General features: G+C 58.6%; 1 protein-coding gene across 2 annotated transcripts in view; it reads right to left on the bottom strand.

Annotated features, from left to right (window-relative positions):
- The window catches only part of HSF1 (heat shock transcription factor 1), a 74,418-nt gene that overhangs the window by 2,001 nt on the left and 53,527 nt on the right, over nucleotides 1-18,890 (bottom strand). Inside the window, exons 8-11 of one of the 2 annotated variants that reach the window (XM_075086006.1) lie at nucleotides 15,253-15,389; nucleotides 13,309-13,542; nucleotides 2,925-3,030; nucleotides 2,682-2,747 (exon numbers count right to left, since the gene is read on the bottom strand). In XM_075086006.1, the coding sequence (XP_074942107.1) occupies nucleotides 2,682-2,747; nucleotides 2,925-3,030; nucleotides 13,309-13,542; nucleotides 15,253-15,389 (543 nt within the window). The remainder of the gene's footprint in view (nucleotides 1-2,681; nucleotides 2,748-2,924; nucleotides 3,031-13,308; nucleotides 13,543-15,252; nucleotides 15,390-18,890) is intronic. The other variant, XM_075086007.1, reaches the window with a different exon arrangement.

An 18,890-nucleotide genomic window follows, 5' to 3' on the forward strand; every position in this document is an offset into this window, starting at 1 on the left:
CTGGCCCCAGGGTCGCAAGCGCGGCCGGTTCAGGCCGCACACGGCTCCCCGGGCCAAGCCTGGTTTCGCAGATCCTCTCTCCTATACGCAGAGGTCCTGCTCTGCAGGAAGCTTTTCTGCATCTCGGGACCTACAACCCCAGGGAAAGCCTTCAGGGGATCAGTTAATTAGATTAGGAATCAGTTCCTAATTTTATTTTTTTTTAAATTTATTTTTATTTATCGCAAGTGTTATTGCAGCTAAAGCATCCGAGAGCTGCAGGTCCCGGCAAGCTGCCAGAGCGACCCGGGCCGCGGCGGAGGGCAGGATCCCGTTTCACCCCCCTGTCCCACAGGCACGACGGGGCTGGGAAGGCTGACAAGTCAGCGTCCAAGGGAGAAAAAACTTTGGAAGCGGGAGAAACCGCTCTGCCTGGCCGAGAAGCTCCGCTCGCTGCAGAGCCCTGCCAGCCCGGAGAGCTCAGGGCGCCTGGGGAGCGCGGCGCCGAGCCTGCCGATCCCCGACCGCTGAGCCGATTCTCCACCGGTGCCGCCGGCGGGGCGGCCGAGACTCCTGCGGGATCCCTCTCCCTCTCCCGATTTACGGTCAGCTAATCCTCCCGTGGCTACTTACTACAGCTGCTGCCACGGACCAGTCATCTTAGCAAGTATTTAAACGCGTACCCGGCATTTTTTGTTACCAGTTAGCAACTGGCACTAAAAGCAGACCGTTTGTGTCTTCGCAGACCGCCTGGCCGTGATTTAGGAGCCCCGCAGCTCAACCTACAGCCAGCACAGGGCTTTCTGTAGGGCGAAGGCTGGGTGAAGACAAAGCCCAACAAATCACTCCTCCCAACATGACCGAGAAAAATAATGCACGCGTGACCTTGATCCAAGCGCGACCTGAGCTGAAGAGCTCACCTCTGAATTTCAGAGGGCACCAGTTGAGACCCCTTTCGCAAATCCCGCTTCCAGATTTTCTAGGGTGTAACTCTCGGCTCAGCGAGGCGAAGTGTTCACGTCTGGATCACTGGATCTTCCCTGCTCCTGTTCTCCCAAATCCCGCTAATCCCTTGTTCCGCCCTCCCTGCCCGGCTGGCCCCAGCTGCTGCAGCGGAGCCTCCAGCCAGCGGGAAACTTGAACGGCTTTCGGGGTTGGTATTTGCCTGCACACGTGTAAAACAGTACCGTGCACCTTCGCGCTTCCCCCTGCAGCCCTGCGACAGCCCCAAGAACGCCGGGTGTCTGCGTCGCACCACCGGGCGGTGGGAGGAAGCAGAGAGGTAGAGAAACGTCCAGCGAGAAACACGCACCACGGACGCTGCAGAACTATTCCCGGTGACCTCCTGCCCCGTGCTTCACCCCCCACCCCAGGCGCACTCTAGCGCAGGGTAAGGTGAACCCCCAAAGAGCTCGCGGGAACCGTTTTGCTTAGGGAAAAGCCACACGGTCTCTAAAGGCGTAGGTGGGAGAGGGGCGTGGTGCTGCCCTGCTCTCCCTGCTCCCTAACAGCGGCATTAACACCTTCTTCACGGCCATCCCAGGAGCTTACGTTGCACCACCTGCGGGCCCACAAGGTCCCCAGCGAGGAGGCTAGATTTGGGCTTTCCTGTTTTGCAAAAGCTTTCAAGATGTTTCCTGTTCTGCGCTGGGGGAAAAAACACAAGATCCCTTTGTGTTTTTTCAGAAAAAAAAAACCAAAACAAAGTGGGGGGGGGGGGGAAGAAGGGGTTAGAGACGAGGTGCGGGTCTCCTGCTCGCTGTATCGACCGGGCCAGGAGCCCCCCGCTCGGTCTGACCCGCTCTCCCGCGCACACGGCAGCGCCCAAGCTGCCGCTTGTCTCGGTCTCCCTCTCAGTTTTTCGCACAGAGCTGTTCCATCTTGTGCAAATACCGGCGCACGTCGCGGGGCAGAGAAAGGCCGGCGCTGCGGCCCCGGAGCTGGAGCGTGCGCGGAGCTGGCACAGCAGCGGGGCAGGGGGCAGGGCTCAGCTCTGCCCCGGCCCGGGAGCACTCCAGTCACCAGGCTACTGGCCTCTCTCGGGGTCTGGGAGTCGCTGGTTTTGACCGCAACTTCCACCCCGCGGCTCCAAGCGCCTTCTCAGTGCAGCCACGGAAGGCCGTGTTTGACTAATCATCGTTATCTAGTGAAAAAAAGTAATTTTATCGGGCAACGCTGGCTCTTGCAAGGAGGGTCTGTATTAGTGCCTTGCACGGTGTTCAGCGCTGATGATACTCAAGTAAATAAAAGAAATAACGCAGCACATGACGGCGTTTACCTTGAGAAAACCTCCTGACAATTTAAGCAAGTCAAAAGGAGGGTTTATGGAAACCACATGCAGCTCTCCAGGCTTCGGTGCACTTCCACGTTCAGGGGGCAGAGCTCACATGAGAGATGGAAGTCTCAGCACCTAATTAACCGAGTATGAATGATGGAGTAGCCCTGCTCTCTGTACGAGCTGCTCAGAGAAAGCCGCAGTGCTAATTGAATTATTTCCCCCCGGTGGCTCCCCAAGCCTGCGCAGGGCTCCGCGTTCCTCCTCGCTCCCACATCCCCTCCCTTCGGGCCGGGGCTGGCCTGGACACTCTTCAGAGCCTGTCAGAGCCTTCCTTTAATCACACGGAGAGGCTGCTGCAGAACAGCAGGACACACTTCATTCTGGCAGCTGCGTGTGCATGGGGGGATTTTTAACAGCTACTCACACTGGCAAGGCTGCTGTCCAGGTCGGGAAGGTTCATGTCTGTAACCGTCATTGAAGGGCTAAACAGCTGCCAAAGGAAAGAATGATTAGTGTAGGGAAAGAAAGCAAACCCAGGCGTGCTGTGGAAATTCATGGTTGAAGCTACCGTGGTCCATCTGCCACTGCAAGCCACACGCACATGGTACCGCGAGGCGCAGCTGGGGCCGGCCCCGGGAAGGCCAGGCAGGAGGGAGGAGATACTCACGTCTAACAGTGCGCTCGTGTCTACGCTGAAGCCGTGCGTGGTCAGCATCGTCTGAAGGTTGTCCAGGTTGGAATCGATGGTGTCCAGATGGTCATTGAGTTCATTCCTGTGCGAAAGAAAGAGGAGCGCAGGCCATCAGTGCTGAGAAGGCTCTCCCAGGGTCCGGGCTAAGGGGGCTTTATCCACCCTGCGACCCCCCTGCGGCCCGAGCAGCAGAGCGGGGCTGGGATCCCTGGCTCTGCGCAGACGCCAGTGCCAGCAGCCAGCGAGCTCAGGCGTCCTGCGCCAGCGCTGCGGCGATGCTCTCTCCCTCTCTCCACCTAACTCTCTCCCAGGACACCGCCAGCACCCTTCCTCCCAGGAGGTCCGAGGGTGAGGAGCCCAGACGGACGAGACGCAGCGAATTTCTTACAAACCCCAGGATTTCTGCAAGCCATTTCAGCTCTGTGGTCAGGGGGCTTGGTAGCCCCCAAGCGCCGTGGGCTGGCAGGGATCTCGGTGCAGATGCCTCTCTACAGTAAGTCGCTTCGGACCCTTCTTTGGCCCAAACACAAGGACCGCCTCTGCTCCTCACACCCTGTTGTGGATGCGTGACAAAGAAAGGGTAACAAACCTTCTCCCCTGCAGCAGCTTGCTTTGGGGGGAAAGTTTCAGGGGGGCCACCGCTGGCCAGAAAAACCCTTCACATCCGAACTGGCAATGGGGAAAACACTCGTTCCTCGGGAGATGGGGTTTCTAGTAACAGTGGAGGGAACTAAAGCTGCTTCCGCCTACCTGGGGAAAGAAGCCTTCCCAGTGCGTCCCGACCCGCGCACGTCCCTGCACGGCTCCGGCAGCGCCGGAGAGCGTACGCCTACACAGCGGAGAAGCAGCAAGCGGCCGCGTAAACCACAGCTCGCTTGCTGGCAAACGGCGAGTCCGGGATGGGGATTAACAGCGTAATTCAGCTCGGCTAACTCTGCCGCTGAAGGCTGGTCCTTGTCACAGCCGGGCTCCCTCCACGGCCGCCTGGAAACTGGATGCTGGGACGGGCGGCACCGAGGCGCCAACGCCACAAGGCAAACCAGGCCGGCTCCGAGGACGCGGCTCGTTGCCTCCTACAGAGCTCTGGGGTAACTCTGCAGACTGAGGTGGACGGCAGAGCGCGAGCAATCCTGGCAAAGACTGCTTTTAACTGACTCAGACCGAGCTCCAGACAACGCTCATCCGGCTCACAGGAGGACAGCAAGGGCGGCAGAGGCGATGGCGGGGTGGGAACTGACCCCGCACCCTCTCATTCTCCAGTCCCACGGTGCTCGTGGCGTTCATGTTCACGATGCTTCACAAAAACAGAAGAAAAGGGGATGACATAAACCTCACGGTGCTACCAAAAAGCCTACAAGGCTCTCTGAAGTGGGAGAAACAGTCGCGTTTGTTAGTAGCCTGGGGTCTGACCCATGGAAAGCCCCCGGGTTTGGCAACATTAGCAGTAGCAGGCTCAGTTTATTGCACAGTCGTCATTTCTGGCGTGGCCTCGCGTTCCACCCGCCGCGATCTCTGTCCTAGAAAGGCTCTTTTTGGCTGCTGCAGGTGCTCACGAGGGACCAGCGATGTAAGTCCCGCACAGGGAGACCCAGACCGGGCAGGTGAAGAGGAAGGTGTCGGAGAGGCACGGGCAGACGTGCGCAAGCACAAGGCAAACAGCGAAGCTGCAGTTTTCAGTCTCACGTGAATTAGAAAAACGCCAGGAAGCTACTTCTGTTCTCGGAGGGTCTGTACCTGCTGCGGCGTTCGCCCCCCCAACTACCACGGCCACCAGCACCCTGCGGAGGAGCATTTCTGCGACGATCCCTTTGGGAGACTGACCTCGCCCAGCCCGCGCAGCGCTGCAAGCACCTGGCGGCGGGGGCACGGACTCGGCCACGGCACGGGCAGCTCCGCGGCCCGGCCTGGCTCAGCTGGGCCGGTGGACCGCGCACAGACCTCCCCGGCTTGCCGCTCCAGAGCTTTTACGTTCTCTCGTCCTGCGGCAGCACCGCGAAGGTTACAAAACCAAGTCTATTTTGTCATCGCTGCAGAAAACGAAGCGGCCGCAAGGTCACGTCGCAGCTCGGAAAGCCTAGCAGCAGAAACGAGCGTCCTGCCAGAACAACAGATATCCTCATTCTGGGAATACTGTGCTCGGGGCCACAGGAAAGCTGGCTGCGGACGCAGCCCACGAGCACATTCCTGCCTTACCTCTCCCGTGCGCACAGGCGGGAGCTGCAGAGATCTGCAGCTCTTTTTCAGAACTGAGTTCCACGAACGTACTGCAAATAAATGACTCATCCAAGTTTGTGCTTTTAAATGACTTCCGAAGTCCTCACCGCAGAGCACCTGAAACGCTCTGGCGGATTTAAGGCACTTTTGGCAGCCCCGCAGTTAGGGACGTCCAGCGGCGCGAAGCGGACCAGTCCCAGCCAAGGCGCCATTAGAAACCCCACCCGTGACAAGCTGGGCCCTTCGCCCCCGAGGGGCCGGACTCCGAGCGGGGGGATGAGCCAGGTCACGCAAAAAAGCGACGCCGGGATCACACTCCTAACAAACTCCAGACCTTCAAAGCCAGTCTCCCTGTTTCTTTGCAGAGGGAGCGAAGGCTCCCCTGAGCCGCTGTTTTCGATGTTGAACTGGAAACTGGTAGCTGCTGCCTGGCTCCCAGCACCGCTGGCAGGTAACTCTCCCTGCAGGCCCCGCTCTGCTGCGCTACGTCCGACACCGGGCTCGGGCTGCCATCGAAAAACGCTCGCAGAGCAGGGAAGAAAGAGGGTTTTCTCTGGAGAGACGCAGTTTTCCTTAACTTTGCAAGTGCGCTGTGGGTCGGAGCGGGAGGGACCCGCGGCTCCGGGAGAGGGGAGCGGCTGCTGCGATGCAGGGGGCCGAGGGCTCCGCAAGGTCTGTGCCTGCGTCCCTACAGCCCCGCAGCCCCAGGGGAGCGGCCTGGGCCAAGTGTGCTGAGGAAGGAGCCCGGGAGCTCTCCGTCCCCCGAGGCAGGCCAGGCTCTGAAGGCGAGGGGACCATCTCCAGCGCTGAGAGATCGGCACCTTCTCCCCAGCAAAAGGCCTTGCCGGTGCCTGCAGCCCACGGAAGAGCCCGGCACGCTTTCTGGGAACGGAGGAGCCAGCGGCAGGACCGGGCTGCATCGTCCAGGGGGAAGAGGGTCCCACGGAACCGCTGTGTCCCACGTAACCGGCACCAGGCCCCGCAAACTAATGGCAGAATCCCTGGAAGATGCGACGGACGCAGGATCGATGATACGGGACCGGCAACGCTGACACAGAAGAGCTTTGCTTGTCCCCAGGTGTGTGGATGGGCAGGGAAAGGGGAACTGGGAAGATTTTAGAGGTAAATAACATCCCAGCCCTCGGGGCGCGCCCTGGCTCTGCCCTCCCGGTCACGCCGACCCTGCCCACGCTCAGGGCACCTTCGTGGCGAGCTCCCCAGGGCTCGCTCCGCGCTCTGGCTGCCGGCCGCCTCGCAACGGCAAACCCCAGCTACACGGCGTGCCTCGCTCCAGCGCCGCTTCCTCGGCTCCTGGGGCGGCCCCGCAGAGCAGGGGCTCTCGCGAGACCCTCGCTGTCTGAGTTTTCATCTGATGAAGTGATGAAAGTCCGCCTGCGTGGTGTGGCCTCGCTCTGTGTGGGCTGTTTTACAGTCTGAGAAGTAGCTGTGTAAAAATAGCACCTTCTTACTCAACAGATCTGCTCCCCGTGGGTCTGCCTCTCTTCCCCAGCAGAAAGATGCGGTTAATAGCGATGCCACTGCGGTCCCAGACACGGGGCGAGCGAGCCGGGGCACACTCAGGTCCCCATGGATGTGATCAACAAAACAGCAGCCATGTCTCCACCAACCAGCAAAAAGGAAACAGAAGCGTTTTTGGGCGTTGTGGGTTTTTGGAGAATGCAGATTCCACATCAGAGTCTGATCGTAAGCCCTCGCTATCAAGTCGCCTGGAAGAAGAATGATTTCAAAGGGGTCCCTGACTGACCTCAAGCCTTTGGACAGATTAAACAGGAGATAGTTCATGCAGTAGCTCTTGGGCCAGTCCGGGCAGGAGAGAATGGCCCTACCTGGAGCCTCTGGCAGAAAGCACATGGGGAGACCCGAGGTTGACCCCCAGGGTTTTGGAGTCGGGGATACAGAGGGTCCGAAGCCCGCTATACTCCAACTGAAAAAGAGATATTGGCAGCATATGAAGGGGTTCGAGCTGCTTCAGAAGTGGTTGGTACTGAGGCACAGTTGCTCCTGGCACCCCGACTGCCAGTGCTGGGCTGGATGTTCAAAGGAAACATCCCCTCTACACACCATGCAACTGATGCTACGTGGAGTAAATGGGTCGCACTGATCACCCAGCGGGCTCGAGTAGGAAACCCCAGTCGCCCAGGAATCTTGGAAGTGATTATGGACTGGCCAGAAGGCAAAGATTTTGGAATATCACCAGAGGAGGAGGTGACACGTGCTGAAGAAGCCCCACTGTATAACACCCTGCCAGAAAATGAGAAGCCGTATGCCCTGTTCAGTGATGGGTCCTGGCGCCTTGTGGGGAAGCGCCAGGAAAGTGCCGACCGTGCGACCCTTGTAACGACTGATCGAGGCAGCAGAAAGCCCACACCCGCTTCTCTCTCCGCCAGGAACCAGTTAAGCCGGCAGTCAGGAGCAGCAGATTTTTACTGGGGAAAAGGCACATTTTGGTAAGGATGCTGATGGGAGAACGCCATCTGCCAGTCCCTCGCGACGCCTCCAGCGCTGCCTGCTGCCGCCCCTGCGCGTGCGCTGCGGCGATGCAGCTGCCTGCAAGCCCAGCCAGCGCCCAGCACCACAGCGATCCTTGGCTGCAAGGAGAACATCCTTCCCAGGAAGGACCCGGAGCTCCCGTGGAGCCCCTGAGCTCCAGCGCACGGTTCCGGGATCTCCATCAGGCGCCGTCAGTGCTTCAGCAGGGAGCAGCTCCCAGTGTCACCAGCCCGACTCCTCGACCCTTCTGGTCCTTAACCCGACCAAGTACGGGCTGCCGGGCACTTCCCACAAACAGCTGTCTGGGCACCAGACGCGTCCAGGTGATGCGCAACCCCCAGTCCTCAGAATTTGAAGCACTGAAAATGTACAGTTCTGTTTCTCTCCTATATTGCCTTCCTTTTCAGATGTTCCGCTTTCCAAAAGCAAGAATACAGAGCAGCTTTGCGGCGGTTATCAGAGAATCCCAGAATCCCAGACTGGTGGGGGCTGGGAGGGACCCCTGGAGCTCACCCCGTCCCACCCCCTGCTGGAGCAGGCACCCCCAGAGCAGGGGCACAGGCCCACGTCCAGGTGGGGGGTGAATGTCTCCAGGGAAGGGACCCCACAGCCTCTCTGGGCAGCCTGTGCCCCTGCTCTGGCACCCGCACAGGGAAGGGGTTTGTCCTCATGTTCAGGGGGAACTTCCCGTGTTCCAGCTTGTGCCCGTGGCCCCTTGGCCTGGCGTTGGGCACCACTGAAAAGAGCCCGGCCCCATCCTCCTGACACCCGCCCTTCAGGTATTTATAGGCACTGATGAGATCCCCCCTCAGCCTTCTCTTCTCCAGGCTGAACAAGCCCAGGTCCCTCAGCCTTTCCTCACAAGGGAGATGCTCCAGCCCCTGATCCCCTTGGCAGCTCTGCGCTGGCCTTGCTCCAGCAGTTCCCTGCCCTTCTTGACCTGGGGGGCCCAGAACTGGCCGCAGCCCCCCAGATGTGGCCTCACTGGGGCAGAGCAGAGGGGGAGGAGAACCCCCCTCGCCCTGCTGGCCACGCTCCTTTCTATGCCCCCCAGGGCACCGCTGGCCCCCTTGCCCACCAGGGCACATTGCTATCCCATTTACGTAGGGAAGAAGCAGCCCCCTGGGCCCTGCCCTCTCTCCACGCCATCATCTTGCTGTCTGTCTGTACCTGGGAAAGGGGCTGGGGGCGCGGGACAGCAGGGCCAGGCCCCCCCGGCCTGCAAACAATACCCAGAGCAGTGAGCCACGACGCCTGCAGCGACCACCCGAGACGGCCCTGAGGGGGGTGAGACACCCGTTCAGAAACGCGTTTTAGCTCAAGACCTATCTGTCTTTCGCGTTATTCAGTACATAAACTGAAAGTATTTAAGGGCAATACTTCAGACAGTTTTTCCTAGGCTTCTGTGGGAGACGCGACACTGGCCTGGATGGATTTTGTCCTGATCTGGGATGTTTTTTATTACGGAAAAGCTTTATGAGAACGGCATCTTGGTGCGCCGCGAGGTTTGCGGTGGGAAGCTTCATTGTTCTCTCATTATCATAAAAAGGAAAAATGCATCAGAAAAGCCGCCTCAGCCCCGAGCTCCCACCGCTTTCCAGCGCAACACTCGCTCACCGAGGTGCGCGAATTTTGTGCTGGCAAGAGATACCAAAGCAGCAGCTCTCAGGGCCGAAGTTTCCATTCATCAAAACCAGGTACGGCGCGGACAACAGCAGCGCAGACTTCCCTCCCTTCCCTGCCAAGACCACCTAAAAGGATGAGAAGCAGCTTAGCCTCCGCTGGCCGCTCTGTGTTTCGAGCCGCTGCGTTGAGCTGGCCCAGAGTCTGCCACTCGGCGCCAATTTTTGGAGAGAGTTTTTTCCTCGTTGATGTACTACCTATAACGCCGGGAGAGCCGACTTCGGCGCGCTGGCGGCTCCCTGCCCAGCGCAGCGCTGCCCTGCTCTCTCGCCCAGAATTGCGATGCTCGGGGGCAGCGGCTATCGAAATGCTGACCCTTGCTGCGATCTGCAACGGAGTGAGGAGGAGGAGGAACTGGGGCAAAGACGAGCGACCTCTGACATCTGCGACGCGCGAGTGGAACTGAGAAATACAAACCGGATTCGGAAGACTCACAAGCAGGCACTTTCAGGAATGAAATGTTCCTTAGGTTCAAAGGCAAGAACAGCCCGGACCGTGCCCACGCGCGCCAAGCGCCGCGGCACGCACCGCGCCGCAGCCGCGGCACTGCAGCGCCTTCCCAGCGGGCAGGCGGTCGCAGGCTGGCCGAGGAACCACGAAAAACCAACCCATCCCGCAAAAGCAAGCGGAGGCAGCGCAGGGTCGTTACAGCGCAGCCAAGCTCAAGTTAGAAGTTTCTCGGCAAGACAAACTACTTCTGAGGCGGGTCCGCTCATGTCAACCGGCGCAGGGCGGCACCGGCACGGGGGCCACGTCGCTGTCACCTCCGAGAGGGCGCCGGGAGGCCACTGGCAGCAGCGCTCTGTTCAGACAGGCAGCGACCTGCTGCTCTGAGGGATATATATGTTGTGCTAATAATGTGGGGGTCAACCCTGTTCGGCGCGTAGCGGGCTTTGGCTCCTATAAAGCGGCTCGCGTGGGTCCCCGGCTGGACGGGGGATAACGTCTGGGCAACACCGTCAAGCGTTTCCATGCACACATTCCCTTTCGTTGCCTGAATCTCGGTACCGTCACCTGCTGCTGAAATGCTGCTGGTCACACAGAGGTAATTCTCAGTTCAGATGAAATTCCCTTGGACAAAGGATGTCTTGTAGACTAAATAACAGCCCGCGTGGCTCACAAAGAGGCACTGCGTGCCGTGAGCTGCAGGCCTAGGGGCTGCTCTCCTCCAATAAATTTGAGAACTGAAACATGCTTTGTGTGACGAAAAACAGGTATCGCTGAGACTCCCCGGCAGGCTGTCAGTGCCTGGGTCGGGCGAGCGGCGTTTGGCCTCCCCTGCTCTACTGTAGAGTCACCTACCACCAGTAAACACATCCCTTATTAGCTGCGTCTCAATATGCCGAGCAAACTCCGGGGAGTTTAAGAGAAGCCTCGGAGAAGGGGCGCCGCGCAGCGTCCTGTCCCTGCCGCGGCGCACCGGGGCACGCAGCTTGTTCGGCCCCGCGGCCCGAGGAGCGAGCGGTGAGCTCCGGCCGCGGGACGGGGCACACGGAGGGGCGGCGTGCCCTGGCAAGGGGTGTCGACAACACTCTGAAGCGGGGACGTGCGCTGCCCGTCTAAACCAGCTCACTGCCAGCATTTCCATTGGCGAGTCAGCCTTTCTGCCTGCTTGGTACCTTGGTGCAATTCACGCCGCGGTCGTTCCGCTTCCCGCGGGGTGCCTACAACTGCCGGCCAGCTTCCGCCCCACTCGGGTGCGTGCGGAGTAGCTCCAGTGACATCAGGAAAGGAGCCGAGGCCCAGCCGGAAGGAGCTGGGCACGCTGGGAATACTGACCTCCTTCTCCGAGTTTATATTCCTCTGAGATCACAGGACACGCGGGGCTCAGTAACCCACCGAAAAACCCCGCGTGCGGAGGCGCTGAGACACGAAGCTGATACCGCCCGAGCCCGAGACGCGCGGAGGCTGGGGGTTCCTTTTGTTACTCCAAACTCCCCGGGGCAGGGACAGATTTTCTGCTGAATGGTTACGCTCCGTCTAGCGGGGAGTGCCGCGGGGTCGAGCCCAGTACGCCACGGCTCTTCTTTTACCAACAGGCTGGGAGCCGAGAGATGGACACAGGGCTCCTGCGCGGCTGGGAGCCCTCACTGGCCGGATTCCTTCCTTCTGCAGTGCCCCCTAAAGAACTGCAAGTAGATAAGCACAGTGGCTTGCAAAATGGGGGAGTAAGGGAGCACCAAAAGAAGAGGAAGCACAAGCCCTTTCTTTTAAAGGGTTCTAGGAAGCTTTCTAAGACGAAGCGTGGCGCTCAGTCTCCGCAGGGGCAGGGGGCAAATGTTTTCTGTCTCTGCTGCTGCACAGCCTGCGAGAGTCCTTCATAATTCAGAGACGCTCTCGGCAGCACTTTTGTTTTTTCATTTTTATCACCTTCTAAGTGGCCAGTTTCAGCTTCTGATGAGCTGTACAATAAAACCCATCTCTTTAAGCACAGCCGGTATCAGTGAGATGGATCGCAGCGCCCTGGACGGGTCTATAAATAGGTGAAGCTACAAACAACTCCTCCAAGGCCAAGAGGAGGGAGGGAGCAGGCATCTCCTGACTCTGCGCGGCTCTGAGCAAAGGCAGCGAGCGCTGCTCCACCGCGCTGCCCACAGGCTACAGACCCTGCTGCGGCGGGACAGCCTTCAGCTGTCTCCGTACTCGCTGCGTAACGTGAAAGGAAGAGGGCTTCTCCCACAGGCTTGGTCCCTTCTCCATCTAGAGCTGCGGCACTACAGCTCTGAAAAGTGATGGCTAACGTAGAATTAATTAGAAGGGCAGCGCCCGTCACGCTATCATCACCGTGGGTGTGCGAGTCCGTAGCAGCCCCTTCTGCCTAAGGGAGCTCTCGCCTGCGTGCCAGGACCCCGAAACTAACTGTGGCGTCTCCAGATTGCTCTTGTACTTTAAGGACAGAAAGTCTGACCTAGCGTTCAGAGGGAAGACCTTAATTCCGACACTCCGTCCTCCCCAGAACACAGGGAGGACGGGAAGCGGCCAAGGTCTGAGAAGCGGCTCAGATCTCAGTGTGGTCAAAGGAGAAGTTCTCGGCGGCTTGTTAAGGACAAACAGCTTTCTCGGTTTTCATCCCAACACTCGCAGCTGCATCTGTGAGCACCGTGTGGTGATGAAAGACGTACGACTACTCAGCTGATCCCTAACAAAAAGCTGCCCATCAACTTTCAGCCTGCCACCCACTGAGCCCAGCCTAAGTCTGATGCGAGCTGCGTCCTAGCGGGAAGAGAGGCTGAGTGGGAGAATCTGTTCACCGTGTCTAGACCGAGGTGGGCAAATGACAGCTCAGTGCGACGCTTCCTCCCTTATTCGCTTGGAGAGCAGCAGGGACAGGGGGAAGCAGAGCACAGGGGCAGCGCTAGGGCCCCGCTCCAGCTGGCTCCTGGAGAAACGCTGCCACAGCGGTTCCACGCCTCGCCTGCGGGTAAACCCACGGGCAAGCAACACGGGGAGCCGCCTGCGCCGAGTGCCTGCCAGCTGCCTTTGCACTGCAAATGCAATGGCGAAGCTTTCACACCGTGAGGATGTGCTGGGCCTGAGGTGAAGCTGCTGACCCTACGGCGAGGATCCTCGCTGGAGGAGCAGGCGCTTGGAGCAAAGCCCTTGTTCAGCACAGGGGTTTTCACCCGCTCTTGTTTTGGCATCCCACGCGGCCCCCTGCAGCAGAGCGCCCCGTCCCCCCCGCGCAGGGGGGTTCAATTCTGTGCGTGGGGTCAGGCGGTGGAATCCACTCATCGCTCCAGGCAGGACAGGAACGGGAGGATGAGATACCTTCCCCGGCACTTGCAGGGAGGGCTGCGGTCAGAGCCTCAGGCGGGCTCCTTGGAGAGGCGACCGCATCTGCTTCCAAAGCTGGCTGGAAGCCCGGGTTACGAGCCCCTTCAAAGCTGAACGGCACAGAGCGGGGGGACGGCTGGCGAGGCCTGAGCCGTGCCGGTCTCAGCGCAGCACTTACTTGTCGAGGCAGGCAACGCTGAGGCACTTTTCCTGGGGCTGAGGCTGTGTGGTGCTGTCGCCGGCTGCAGCGGTCGTAGTGCTGGGCTCGTTCTCCTGCAGGATGGAGTCGATGAACGTGGAGGGGGACAGAGGCGTTTCGACAGCGGGAGGGTTCCCTGGGCTGGCCTCCTCTATCTGGGGGCTGCAGGCGGGACTAGGGGGTTCTTCTTTGATACGGACCACAGGGCTACTCCTGAAAGAAACAGAAGGAAAAACTGGTAAAAATCCCACACTAACACGTTCTAAGATCCGCTTCCACACAACAGGGCAAAAAATCCTCGCGACTGCGGTTGCCTTTTCACGTACAAAGCCTCCAGAGTCAGCTACAAAGATGAAGTTGAACGGGTAGCTAAATATTTCCTCTCCGATTCTGATCGGCTCCGCTGACATGTCAACGTCTTGCCCTGTTACCGCAATCTCAGCGTATTTCTTGTGGCGAAAGGCTTGTGAGGCTGCTCGGTCCAGGACCGGCCACGCAGTCGCCTCTGCACAGGTAACGTTACTGGAAGGAGGGTGTGATTTTCACTTAACAGCACAGTTAAAACAATGCAGCTTTTGATGCGGACGCTGTCGAGGCAGTACAGAAGTAGCACGGCGTACACAGCCTTTTTTAAAGTCACCACTGAGACGTGCATGACATAATCATCGCCGTAGCAGAGGCTGCAGCGTTTTAACTGCTCCCACAAGGTCGGCAGAGCGACTCCTCTGCGCAGACAAAGCCTGGGATCGACCTTTTACGTAAGCACTCGGGCATTTTCAGACGTACTGTTTTTACGGGAAGGGAAGATGGATTCTTTGGTCAGCCCTGATTTTACCACCCAAACGCATCGATTTGGGGGTGTAAGAGGGGCAATTAGTCCTACTGGAAAGGACAGCAGGTACAAAAGGACAGAGAAAGGGCCATTAAGCAAACATATGGTCTATATTTAAGAGCGAGTGTTCCTGGCAGAGGGTATTAAAGGCAATAAATGGCATTTGTGGGTGATTCAGCGCCTCAGGGGAAGTGCCAATGCCAGGAATAACCTATTGAAGGGGAAGGAAAAAAAGGAGTCGGGAGGCCACAAGGTGCTACGGGAAGATGGGCCCTTCTTGCCCGGGGAGGCTCGGAAAGTCCGAGCGCCGCTGACGCGTGGTGGGAGCGGGGCTGCAGGGACCAAGGGCTGAACAGCCCCACGGAGGGGTGCGGCGAGAGGCTCTCACCGCTGCGGAACGGCGTCGGCAGAGGCACGCCACGCTGAGTACTACCTGAGGCACCTGAGGCCGGCTCTCTCCTCTGCTAGGGCCTGTGAACCTGAAGGAGTTTGAGACCGCTGCTGCCGGGCGCTGCCTGACCCGTATCGCTACCCATTTCAGCCTCTTCACCCGTGCTGTTTGGGAGAGAGCTGTCGGTGTTATTCTCGGTTACTTGGGAACGAAGCTGGTTTCTGCACCTCCTCCGCCTCCGTGCGGCAGGTTCACACGGGCAGGGCAAAGCTAACCCCGCTCCAGGACGCCGGTGATTTTGCAGGACGGAGCCGACAGCCCAACAAAGACGGCTTCCATGTGGGAACCAAACCGTGGCCCCCGCAGAGAGGTTCACACTAGACGGGGCAGCCAGAGGAGGGAGTGTTGTTCGGGAAACAGAATTAAAGTGGAACAAAACCAACCAAAAACCTGTGAGATGGCAGCGTCCTGAGCGAGACCATCCTGGAGGGACGGGTCCAGCTTTGTTGGCAAGGTAAGCAGGATTGAGTTCAAACACCCTGAACCTCCTCTACCGTTGGCCCTGCTGTTTTCCAGCTGTCGCACACGGGGGATTCTTAAGAGAAGAGGCAGGTTATAATGGCGTTTGACTGCTCAGCTCATTGGGAAACGCACTCTCCCTACACAAGTAACTTCGGATTTTACGAGAGCAACAGCATACCTTTCATCGAGACTGCCGCTGGGAGATGCCGAAGGGCTGGACTGCGCTAGCTCGGTCACGTCGGAGATAATGGGACCAGAGTTGGCTGAAGAATCCGGGGAATACAGGTTGGAGCCACTATATGCGGGGGAAGAAGCCTGAAATGACAATCACAGCATTCGCGGTGTGAAGCACGAGGCACGTACCCTACGCCGGCCCGCGTACGGGAGACGGAGTGGGAGGGGGCACGCCAGAACAGCCCAGAATCCGGACCCACCCGAGGGAGAAGGCAATGCGGGGCTCAACGCGATGCCCAGAAATACACTGTTGCCAACCCGAAGCACTGCTAAAGAAAAGTAAAGCTGGGCTTCTGTTCTGTAAACTTCATTTTCTTGGAAATGATGGAATTTAAAAAGTAAGAATATTGGATTCTTCTTCTGGCTCATTCAACACTTGGGTTTTTAGAAGCCCAAATTTTCAGCTTTCCCCTTCCCCTAAAACTCCATTCTTCTTTTCTCTTAAATAAAAGCTGAAATTCATACGACCGAGACCTGCAGACGTAAGGTACACAAGACTTTCTTGCTGGCAAGATGGAATGGTCACTTTTTGGTATCAGTCCTGCTAAGGAGCAAATTAATTGAGACTTTTGAGCGAACCTGCATCCCCTTTCCTCTTGGAGGACCGCCGTTTGCCAGTCCAGGACAGAAAGCACACTGCAGATTAGAAGATGTGCCCAGGAGGCAGAAAACCAGGGGGGACGGGGAGAATACAGGGTAAGAGATCCTGCTCGAATCCTCAGAGCTGCCCTTAGCCTTGAGCTGACCCACGACCTCGCTCACTCCCCTCCTTCAGAGCTATCTCCTGACCCTTCAGACGGCCAGAGGAAGCTAGAGAAAACCCTGGTCCGTCCCTACCTTCGGGTAAATATTGGCCTGCCTGTCCTTCAGCGCTTGCCTGTCCGGCACGCGCTGTGATTGGGATTACGCCGGCGCTACATCGACCTCCCTGATCGCCGCTTAGCAAGACCAAGACCACAGCGCAGATACTCCACCCCACCAGCTCCCTCCTCATTTAAAAGACTACTAAAGGATAACCCAACCTAATTCCATCTCGCTGCGGGCCGGCTGGAGCACAGGGACGCGCTGTGCAGACTCTCTGCCTCGAGAGGCCGGACCCCCACCTCCGCGCCCACGCGCCTCCTGCCCGTGAGGACCGGGTCCCGCGAGCGGGAGCGCTGCTGCGGGGCGCTGCGCCCGCCCGCCCGTCGATCAGACAGGCAGCCGCCCATCGGAAACGTTTATAAAGGCTGAAGCGGCGGCTGCGCAGAGCACGTGCACCGAGGGGCGCGCGGGCGGCACGCTGCCCTCGTAACGCACGGCTGTGCCCCGGCCCGGAGCACGGTTTTTGGGGCTACCCATTGTTTCTGCAAGTCTGAGCTTGCATTCTTGGGCAGAAAAGGGCACGATGACGCGGCGGTAGTTACGCAGAACCACACGGAGAGCGGCTGCTCGGCAGCAGTGGTGCGAGATCAAGCCCCCATGAGCCTCAGCTACCTCGCGGCTGCCCGTGCCTCACCCCCGCGAGGGTCTTACGCCGCGTTAACTGCCTTGATGTGAAAACACAAATTTTTTTTTTCACTGTGAAAGCAGGGACGACGGCGGCGTCAGAATCCAGCGCGCTCGTTGGCAGCTCGCTCTGAAAAATTGCCCAGCTATAATTTCTCGGTTCTGTTTGGAGCTGAAAATCATAAACACTGAAGTTTGAGAGATGACCACCTGCGTTTCCCATAATTGGGACAATGCAGTAATACCTGGAAGAGCTCCCGGTGGTTCTGTGTAAGCATTTGCTGCGTGCAAGAGTAAAGGCACTTTTAAAGAAGAGATCACAGGATTAGACGGGAGCTGGAACGGGAACACAGAGCTTCCACAGAGGGTGGTCTAACCGCAGGAGAGCTCTTTAATGGGCCTTAGCTATTTCGGTTCTCTGCTAAAAAATTTATCAGGATCACCTTGGCACACCAGGGCAGCTCGATGTCAGGAGCCAGCGGCTTGAACCCGCCGTCCCAAACAGGCCGTCCCTGCAGCAGCGTGGGCAGGACCGTACCTTGGAATCGGGGACAGCTTTTATTCTGCTACAAACAGCAGTCTGAAAGCTTAGCTACGTTCCCAGCTGTACAGCCTTGCTCCTGGACGACAGCATCGCCAGGGGAGCAGTATAAAGAAGCACATTCATTCACGCAACAGCTTTGGCCAAGAAACACCAGCTGGCTTTCCCGTGCCAGGCAAGGGGGTGCCGCAGAACCAGGAGAGGCGCCCCGAATTTAAGCGGTGCAGTTTCCCAGGGCACACGCTGATATGAAGCAGATCAAACAGAGCATCTAAAACGATAAAAGCCGTGTCAAGGCATGAGATTTAGTGGATTAACATAGGCCTGAGGCGATGAAAAGCAAACAGCGACCAAACGCGTCGCACCTCAGCAGTAAGTGCCGAGGCAGCCAGCTCGCCCCCAGGGAGTGCCACAACGCGGCTTTCCAGCTCTTAGGGCACGGGATGAGTCTTCCAATCCTCGTGGTAAGTCAGAGCCCACAGTTTGAGACCTGCACGGCACGAAGACGGGCCGTTCTCGGCATTCCAAGCGTCATGCAGTGCCGTGGCAACAGGGTTTACGTGCAGGCACAGTGCAGCTATCAGGTCGAAAGGGAAATAGCAGCATGAGCGACCCCGCTCCCCTCCGCTGGCTTACGAGGCTGAGCAGACTCAACCCACGCAGGCCTGGGAGCAAGTCTGAGGCTCATCTGAAAGAGGATTTAGGGCCAGCATTAAGGGATTTGGAGGCTCCTTGTGTTCACTGACCGTTGAACATCAACGTTGAACATCAGCACATCAGAAGGTACATGGAAGGATGGGAGAGTACAGGCAAAACCTCGGGATTCACAGAATCCCAGAGTCCCAGGCTGGTGGGGTCTGGGAGGACCCCTGGAGCTCACCCCGTCCCACCCCCTGCATGAGCAGGCACCCCCAGAGCAGGGGGCACAGGGCCGCGTCCAGGCGGGGGGTGAATGTCTCCAGGGAAGGGACCCCACAGCCTCTCTGGGCAGCCTGTGCCCCTGCTCTGGCACCCGCACAGGGAAGGGGTTTGTCCTCATGTTCAGGGGGAACTTCCCGTGTTCCAGCTTGTGCCCGTGGCCCCTTGGCCTGGCGTTGGGCACCGCTGAAAAGAGCCCGGCCCCATCCCCCTGACACCCGCCCTTCAGATATTTATAAGCACTGATGAGATCCCCCCTCAGCCTTCTCTTCTCCAGGCTGAACAGACCCAGATCCCAGCGAAATTCGTTGGGATCCAGCAGCAATTTGCAGGACAGCCCAGAGCACTCCTTTGCAGCGACCGCTCCTGCAACGCCGTGTCAGCGCGAGGCCACCCCCCGCAGGCGCCCGGGTGAGGGGCACCCTGGACCTCGGCAGTTGGACGACTCGTGGCATTCGCCCGCCGTAACGAGGCCGAGGTCTGAACAACGGCCACATCCAACGACGAACTCGTTTCTTCTGGCCTCTGCATTGATGACCTCTTGCAGGAGATCCCTTCACCTCGAAAGCTACTGCCTGCTCTCTCCTCCCAAGGCTTTAATACCACACAACCTTGCTTACGTTGGGATTGTTCTG

This window comes from Phalacrocorax aristotelis, chromosome 2 (genome assembly GCF_949628215.1).
Source record: "Phalacrocorax aristotelis chromosome 2, bGulAri2.1, whole genome shotgun sequence".
Lineage (NCBI taxonomy): Eukaryota > Metazoa > Chordata > Aves > Suliformes > Phalacrocoracidae > Phalacrocorax > Phalacrocorax aristotelis.